At 58.0% G+C, this 9,105-nt stretch overlaps 1 protein-coding gene across 1 annotated transcript in view; it reads right to left on the bottom strand.

Annotated features, from left to right (window-relative positions):
• Nucleotides 1-3,824: 3,824 nt before the first annotated feature.
• LOC107195706 (TBC1 domain family member 16-like) overlaps nt 3,825-9,105 on the bottom strand; it is a 7,808-nt gene continuing 2,527 nt past the window's right edge. Inside the window, exon 4 of the mRNA XM_015589589.1 lies at nt 3,825-3,964. Coding sequence (XP_015445075.1) covers nt 3,825-3,964 — 140 coding nt within the window. The remainder of the gene's footprint in view (nt 3,965-9,105) is intronic.

Below are 9,105 nucleotides of genomic sequence, written 5' to 3'. Positions count from 1 at the left end.
ATGGGCCAACCAGAGAAGGTTCGAAAAACGCAGCGGCCGGACGCCGAGCCGCACAGACCCGAGCTGAGCCATGCAGGGCCTCGGGTCACATGTGGCAGCAAGCGCTTGACATGTGGCAGGTTCCAGGGGTCGAGCACACACGGGATCCCCAAGACTTAGTTCAAAGATAGCATGCAAGACATCTCCCGCCAACAACTCCTTAGACCGATTGCGTGTTGAAATGATAATACTCTTAGGTACACGGGTAAGTATTAAAATTAACTTTACACATCTCTCTTTCCAATTTTAAAAATGTGGCTATTAGTCTCACACAAATAGGCTCGACTGATTTTTGGCAAAGGTGCAAAAGTAATTTAACCGAGGGACAGATTTCCCAACAGAGGACACTGGGGCAACTGGATAGCCACACGCAAAAAGGTGAACCTTGACCTCAACCTCACTCTTTACGCCAAAATTAACTCACGATGGACTTACGCGTAAAATGTAAAACGAGCAAACTTTTAGAAAAATAACGTAGGAGATCATCTTTGGGATTCAGGATGAAGCTAGGAGTTCTTCGACTTAACGCCAAAAGCAAGATCTCTAAGAGGCAGAACTGACAAATTGGACATCGTCGAAATTAAAATCTTTTGCTTTGTGAAAGATCCTGTTTGGAGGATGGAAAGATTATAGACTGGGAGAAATACTTGCCAATCATGTATCCGACAAAAAATGAGCGTCCGGAACATAGGAAAAATGCAACGGTTGAACCGAGTGGCTCAATTAGAATATAGGCCAAAAAACAAAAACAAAAAAAAAAAACAAGAAACAAAACAAAAAATCACAACAACAACCCCACGAAGAGACATTTCACCCGAGAGGGCACATGGGTGGTAAATAAAAACAGGAAAAAGATGCTTAATGCCACTCCGGAAATTAGGGAAATGCAACTCAAAACCACAATGAAGTGTCACTTCATATATATCAGAATGGCCAAAATAAACACATAGCGCCCACGCCAAACGCTGGTGAAGATGCAGAGAGAGAGGCTCACTCATGCATTGCAGGTGGCACCGTAAGGTGGCACAGCTACCCCGGAAGGCGGTTTGGCAATTCCTTTTAAAACTCGACATGCAAGCACCACGCACGGGACCCAGCCGTCTCCCTCCTGGGAATTTATCCCAGAGAAATGAAAACTACATTCGGACAAGAACCAGGACAGGGATGTTCCTAGCAGCTTTATTCGTAAATGCCCCGAGCTGGAAACGACCTGTCAAACGTCCTCGGATGGGCAGACGGTTAAACACGCCAGCATATGCACAGCGTGGGACACCACACGGTGACAAAAGGGAATGAGCCACTGCCACGCACAACCGCCGGACGAAGCGCGAGGGAATTACGCCGGATGAAAAAGAGCCGAGCTCAAAGGTCGCACGGCGTGTGATGCCATTTCTATAACATTCTTACAGAGACAGAGATGAGAGCAGCGGGTGCCAGGGGTTAGCGGCGGGGGCCGGGAGTCAGATGTGACTGTTGGTGGTGACAGGCGGGAGCCATGTGGCGATGGAACCGTCTTTATCTTGACTGTGGCGACGGTTACACAAAGCTACGCATGCGACACAGCTGTATCGGACTCTATACACACGTACAGCTGTCCCTCAGTCTCTGCAGGAGACTGGTTCCAGGACCCTCGCAGATACCCAAAGACATCGCTGCTCAGGGCCCTTCTAGAAAATGTACTGCAAATCACCTCCAGGCTACTTTTATATACCTGTGACGACGTACGTGCTGTGAAAACTGTGGCCACACCGTATCGTTCAGGGGACAATGTCACGAGAGACGGTGGTGCCACCGTCCACGACCTACGACCTACGGACACGTCGGCAACAACGTAACCATTTCTATTTTTCACATATTGTTGGCCCACTCGCCGGTCCCTCGAGGGCCGACGGTGCAGGCAGATCGACGCTCATGTCACCAGTGAGACCCGGGGTTCTGGCTCGACTCTGTCTTGGGGTTGCACGCAGGATGTTGCCAGCGTGTGTGTGTGTGGGGGGGAGATGCCGGGTGAAGGGTACATGGGACCGCCCTGTGTGTTCCCGGCAACTTCCTGTGACTCTATAGTTATTTAGAAATGAAGTTTTTAAAGACGTGACGACTACAAAACTTATAATCGCGTTCGCGGTTCACGTGACACTTCTAGGGGCCGGGCTGGTTTAGAACTGGAGCCAACACAATCCGGTCTGTCGAGAATGCGGTTCTTTTCAGCCTTTTAGAGAAGTTTTAGAGAAGTTTTAGGTTTACAGGAAGGCTGAGCAGAAGGAACAGTTCCTAGCTAAGCCCTGCACACGTGATTTCTTGTAGCGTTAACGCCACGCATTAGAATAGCACGTCGTTAAGACCGATGAGCCAGGGTCGACCGTTATTCCTAGCAGCTGAGGTCCATATTTATATTAAGAGTCCCTCTGTGTTGTTCTATGGGTTCGGACAAACGTGAAATGACCTGCGGCCACCATTCCAGTCTCGAATAGAGTCTATTCACTTAATCCTCACAACGGCCCCATTTCACAGCTGAGGAAACCAAGGCACAGGGAGGTTACACACGTTGCCAGGATCATGCCCGAGGGACCACGGTGGGGCTCAGATTCCCACCTGGCTGCTCGCCAGGCTCCCAGCCCTGCAGGAGCCACGGGGCCTTCCTGCCCCTCCCTAGACAGCGCGAGTGTGAACCAAACAGCCGCCAGAGGACCGGGCACTGTCGAGACTCAGCCTGGCAGCGCCTCCAAGCCCCTGGAGCCAGTGGCGGCCGCCACCTGCTAATGAGCTCCCAGCACTGACAGCAAAGGCTGGCCTCGGCCTGGGCACCGCCTGGCTCCCTGGCAGCGCGTGAGGCTCCCAGGCTGACCCCAGCCTGCGCGGCAGGGCTCGGATCCGCCACCGCCCCTGGAGTGGCTGCCTTCGGACTCCTGGTCTCGGCCACCCTGCAGGCACGGCGTGCGGGGAGCAGCTGGTGAGAGCCGCCTTGACTTGGGGAGGGAAATGTGTGGCCCGGAGCCCGCCGAGCGCTACAGAAACATACGACGGAACGAGTCTCCACAGCACGCAGAGCAGATTGCGGTGCGTCGGAGATGTGATGTTTTAGAGAAACGAGTGTCAGCTCCGGTTACGGAAGCAAACAAACCCGGGGAGCAGCTGGTGAGAGCCGCCTTGACTTGGGGGGCGGCGTGGAGGGGAGGGAAAGCTGTGGCCCGGAGCCCGCCGAGCGCTACAGAAACATACGACGGAACGAGTCTCCACAGCACGCAGAGCAGATTGCGGTGCGTCGGAGATGTGATGTTTTAGAGAAACGAGTGTCAGCTCCGGTTACGGAAGCACAAACAAACCCAAACAACAGATCCGTGGAAGCTGCTGGCTTCCCGGCGGCCAGGACGCCTCGGGGGGCCCAGGAGGGGCGAGGGCAGTGTCCGCCAAGGCCGGCGCTCCGCCGAGCTCTGAGCTTGAGCACCCAGGCATCGTCCTGAAATCTCGGGGTGGGGGGGACACCTCCCTCCGAGCTCCCCATCACCCCCCCCTCGCCAATTCCTGGCCACTCCACCTGCTGTCTCAACGGACCCCATGGGCCTGCTCCCGCTCACGACTGGTCACGCCGACGGTCACCCTCCTCTCCTGGTGACCGAGGATGGGGGGTCATCCCCAGTCCCACTGCTGCGGGCTTCAGCTCCCCTCGCCTTTCGGGGGGAATTTCTCTTCTCTTCCCAGCCCTGCTGCCCGCATGTGGGTGGACAGAAGTGGAACAGCGAGGCTATTTGTGAAGACCGCCGGGAGCGACCAAGAATCTGGCGCTATCACACGGCCACGGCCCTCGGCAGGCTGTGGGCCACGCTGCCGACCCCCCGGGCCCCTCGTGGCAGCTCCCCGGCGATGACGCCCTCGGATGCTCGGACCGGGCCCGCGGAGCTGGGATGCTCCCCAGAACGCCTCGTTTCTGTCCCCATGCGGGAGGAGAGGGCTGTTTCGCCAGGGAGGATGACAAAGTATTAATAATTCAGCCGCTATGGCTGATACCCTGGTGTCATAGAGCCTTTTCCTCTACAGGCAAAAAGCACTTAAGATTCCATTTATATCAGCCTCACATGCCCTGCGGGCTGGGACGCCCGGAGCCGGGAGGGGCCCCACGGCAGCAAGTGTCCCTCCGCACAGGCGTCTGCCTGTGGCTTCACGGCAACCTGAACCCTCCTGCCGCGTCCTGTGAAGCCAGCTACCTGGGGGTGGGGGAGGGGTGCCTGTCCCTGGTTCTTGTCTTTCCTCCCTTTTGAGGAGGGCGGCCGCACCTGCCATCCTCACCAGGCTGCTCCAGCTGGGCCTTCGCTGTCCACAAGGAAGCCCCGCCCACACGCGGCCAATAACATTTAAATTCATTAAAGATGGATAAAATTAAAACTCCAGCTGTTCAGTGGCGACAGGCACATTTCCAGGGCTTGATGGCCATGTGTGTCTAGGCTACCACAGTGGACGGGGACCCACCACGGCAGAATTCTACTGGCCAGTCCTGTTCCAGGAGGTCTGGTCAGTGTCACAAACAAGCGTGTTTTAAACACGACTGAGTGAGACGCACAGGGAGCCACAGGAGCCCGCAGAGGGAAACTCGGGTATGAGTGGGCGTCACAGCGAGCCCCCTGCAGGCTGGCTGGGGCTTCGGCCGTAGAGGGGAGAGCATTCCAGAGTGGGGGGCAGCGAGGCTGGGGAACAGTGTGCCTGGGAGCAGAGCGCGAGGGAAGCCTGGAGAGGCAGGTGGGCGTCTGGGCCGGACCCCATGGGCAGGCGGGCTGTGTGCCCCCATGGCCGGACCTGGCCCTGCTGGCCCCGTGTCTGGTCTGGCTGGACCACCGCACCGGTGAAGCCGGCCACCTCACCTAATCTGTAACGCCACGTGCCAGCCTGACTGGGGACGGCTGCCCCCGAGACAGCACGCCAAAAATGACCGGAGGGTCCTATGGAAGCGAGGATGTGGAGCTCGCACTTACCCTGGGGGTGGAGGGCACCAGCCACAAGCTCTGGGGACTGAGGGTGGCAGGTCGTTAGCAGCAGATTCCTCAGAAGGCCCCACATAGCCCCAGGGGGCTTTTTCATTAATAAGTTTGCAGGTGTCAGGGGAGGGGGTGTCAGGGGAGGGTCGTAGCCTGCCCTCTGCTCCCCCAGGGGATTAACTGGCTATCTATTTTAAAACCTCATTTTTGTCATAAGGTTAATATGACCACAATATAGAATTTTTGAAAATTAAGAAAAGAAAAAAATTAGTCATAATCATAATGTCCGAAGAAACTGATACATCTTCCCCCAACCCAAGCTGCCCAGTGCTACCTTCATTTGTACTAAACAATATTGTGTAAAATTAAAAATTCAGTGTCTCCGTCTCAGGAGCCACATCTCAAGTGCTCCCGAGCCACACGAAGCCAGTGGCACTGGGTGGGACACCTCTGTCTTGGCAGAGAGCCGAGCCAGGCAGCACTGCCCTGAGCGCCTGGTCCGCGCGTCAGGCCCTCACGCAGATTTTAATCGACGTGCACGTGATTTGCGACCTGCTCTGCGTTTGCCACACCGGGAATGTCCCCGTCCCCACGGTCTTGACAAGCACTGCACACTCCCATCCGCAGCACCGAGGCTCTGAACCTTTGGCGGGGCACAGACCCCTTGGGAAGTCGGATGGTGGCCCCTCCTCAGAAAGATGCACCCCCATGAGCACCATGCAGAAAGTGGCTTGAGATTTCGGGCGGCTCATGGGCCCCGGCTAAAACCTTGACCGTGCAGATAAAACGTCATCGATTTATCTCTCCTGTGGTTTAGGTTTTTCCCTCTTTTCCCTCCATTATAAAACACACCGTGATGAACATCTTCATGCAGACGTGTTTGATTTCTGTCGTTGAGATCATGTCTTAGGACGCGTTCCGGAAGGGACACTTTGGGGGGTAGGAGCTACGTGTCGGTTCTTCATATGTCACCAGTGCTCTTCCCATGGGTGGGTGGGGCCGGCTGACAGGCCACACGGCGGTGCACACGGGGTGGGGTCCTGTCACAGGTCGCTCTCGCTCACCTGGCCCTTGAGACTGGACCAGGTGCCTTTCAGGATGGAAGTGAGTGGCGGGCTGGCCGCTGCTCTGCCTGGTGGTCTCGCTGACCTTTGCCCCAGTCTGAAGCCTTGATGCCTGACCACGAAGGTGGAACCAGGAGCCACAGCTCGCCCTGCTCGGAGAACTCAGACCTCAGCGGGGAGAGGGTCAGTCCCCACCGGGCCTCGAACGCTCATCTGTTTAAGGATTTTTGGCCATCACTGTGCTGGGGGCTGGGGAGGTTAGGGCAGGTGGCCTCACCACCAAGGGACCAGGCCCTGCCCGGTTATGCCCATAGGTGGCACACAGATGGACACTGCCATTTTTAACCACTCACCCCTTCTGTGAACTACCTACCATAGAACAAAATATTTGGGGGTCTCTCAGAATGGGGGCTGTTCCTCCTCTCCCATCCCCAGCCACACACACTCAGCCTCCATGTGTAGTTCTTTGGTTCTGCCACCAGAGGGAACCCGTGAGCCAGCCTGCCTTGTCCCCTCCTGGGGACCCAATTCCCAGTTAAACAGGAGCCTTTGCTCTAGCAGCAGCGAGGGGCCCATGCACGTCCTCCAAGCCCAGCCCCCTGAGGGGTGTCCTGTCCAGCCGGATCCTGTGCTCCGGGTCGCCAGCTCAGACCCCTCTCTGCCCGAGGAGCGGGGGCCATGCCTCTCTCCCACTGGTCCCCTCACGGGTTCGTCCACCCCATCTGCACACTGGGAACCCCCGGGGGGCTCAAACACTGCCCACGCCCTGGGCCCACCCGCAGCGGTCCTGGAGCCACCGGTCTGGGTGTGGCCTGGGCATCAAGACTTTTCAAATCCACCCTGGGCATTCTCACGACCGCGGGAAAGCCTGCTCTGCTGCCGTCCAGAGCCTTCCACGCCGTCTGGGGGTCCCAGTCCCTCGCCTGCGGGCGCTGTGCAGGTGGGAGGGAGTAGAGGGGTTCCAGCTTTGCTTCCAGGGTCCCCAACGTAGTGGGGGACACAGGAACCCCACACTCAGCAAGAGGGAGCAAGCGAATGGGCCCAGTGCCCAAACCTGGCTAGGGCAGAGTCACCGTCTAAAAAATGCAAGTTCTGGGCCCCACGCCTGCCCTCTTTCGGAATCCAAATCTGAACTTCCCTTAAGCTCCCGGCAACCTGCCACGAACAGCGGTGGGGATCCGGTGTCACAAACTGGCCGGAGGAGCTGCCACACGGAATTGCTAGGGCCTGTGGCAAAGGAGGGATCACCTAGGAATCATAGCTCTGAGCGGACGGATGACCCCTCAACTAGACCAGGAGGGCAGGGACCCAGAAGGCACCGGCACCGTTCCCGAAGCTTTAGCCCAGGGAGGCCTCGCTCACACGGGGCCGCCGAGCCCCATGCCTGACAGACACCGCCCAGCCTCAGCCCAGGAGTCCGCACGCGCTTCGGAGTGGAGCTCTCCAGTTCAGCAGTGGGACAATCGCCTGGAAGACCAGCCAGCCATAGAAAGGCAGGAAGTCCTGACACACGCTAGGTGACGTGGATGGACCTCGAGGACATTATCCTGAGTGAAAGAAGCTGAACACAAGAGGCCACACGTGTATGACCCCATTGATAAAGAACTGTCCAGAACAGGCAAATCTATAGACGGAAAGCAGACCGGGGGTTGTCAGGGGCTGGGGGAGGGGGGGTGACCGGCAGGGCGGAGGGTGGGGGAGCTGGAGGAGGGGGACGGGGAGTGACCGGCAATGCACGGGGCTTCTGGGGTGATGGAAACGTTACAGAACTAGATAGAGGTGCTGGCTGCCCAGTACCGGGAACGCACTGACTGCCACGGAATTGAACAATTCGAAATGGTTCTGTTAGCAAATTTCTGTCATGTGCATCTCACTTCAGTTTAAAAAACCAAAACGATTTCCCTCCTCTAGGGCCCCATGTCTGTCTGAGGCGGTCAGAAGCTCCAGGAGGCCTCAGCCCCGTACTGCTGTCCTGTGCATTGCAGGGCGCTGAGCAGCACCCCTGGTCTCTACCCGCCAGATGCCAGTAGCACCCCGATCGTGACGAACACGTCTCCTGACGTTGCCACACGTCCCCGGGGGCAGAATCGGCCCCAGGTGAGACCCACTGCTCTCGAAGCATGGGGCTTTCCCGGGTGTCTGGACTGCATGAACTGGGGGTTCTCACAGGCAGCTGGGGTGCAGACCACCAAGGAAGACAGGTGAATTTTCAGGGTGACCGCATGAAACGAGCATTACCACCCCCCATCTTACAAATGAAGAAACGGGCTCCAAGAAGGTGGGGGTCGGGGGCCCACGCCAACCAGGCCCCCCAGACCCGAATCCCAGCTCCTTAAGCAATCAGGCCGCTGACCGGAGCAGGACGGGCTGGGCCCTGACTCTGGCTCTGCCGCTAAGACGGGCAGCCTCGGGCTGGAGGCCGGGCCGGTCACCTCTCTAGGGCAGAGTGAAAACAACAGCTCGGAGACCTGTCCCTCTACCTGGCCCGGGGCGAGCCAGACACTGCAGGCATCACTGCACTGCCGACGTGGCACCACCAGGGGGAGCTCTAAGCCGTGCCCGCAGGACCTGGGGTGGGGGTGCGCGGGGTGTATGTGTTGGGGGGTTGGAGCCGGGTTCATTCCCAGCCTGGCTCTCTGGTCAGAAGCACCACGAGCTCAGGAACCTCATCCAGCACCTGGGGCCCTGGCTCAGCACTGGCTGCTCCTCTGTGTGGACCCCAGGACTCGAAACCAAGGTTATCCGCCCACCTCGGGCTTGAACGCACCTCGTCTCATGGAGGGGACGAAGCAGAAAGAATCGTCTCAAATTCTTTTCCGCTGAGGCCGGCAAAGCGCTCCGCATCCCTACGCCCAGCTCCTCTGCCCCCGAGCTCACACGGGGGCCGAGTGACCCGGCACGCTCCAGGCCTGGCGGAGACCCGGCCGGGGTGGCACCCGGCTCGGCTCGTGTGCCGGCTGGTGACCTCTGGCAAGTCCCTGAACCCCTGTGAGCCTGGCTTTCTCCGTCTATGCACCGGAGTGAGAGCAGAGCGC

The sequence above is a fragment of the Pteropus alecto genome, unplaced genomic scaffold, assembly GCF_000325575.1.
Source record: "Pteropus alecto unplaced genomic scaffold, ASM32557v1 scaffold134, whole genome shotgun sequence".
Lineage (NCBI taxonomy): Eukaryota > Metazoa > Chordata > Mammalia > Chiroptera > Pteropodidae > Pteropus > Pteropus alecto.
The sequence above is the reverse complement of the archived record's forward strand: the minus strand, read 5'-3'. Positions and strand labels throughout refer to the sequence as shown.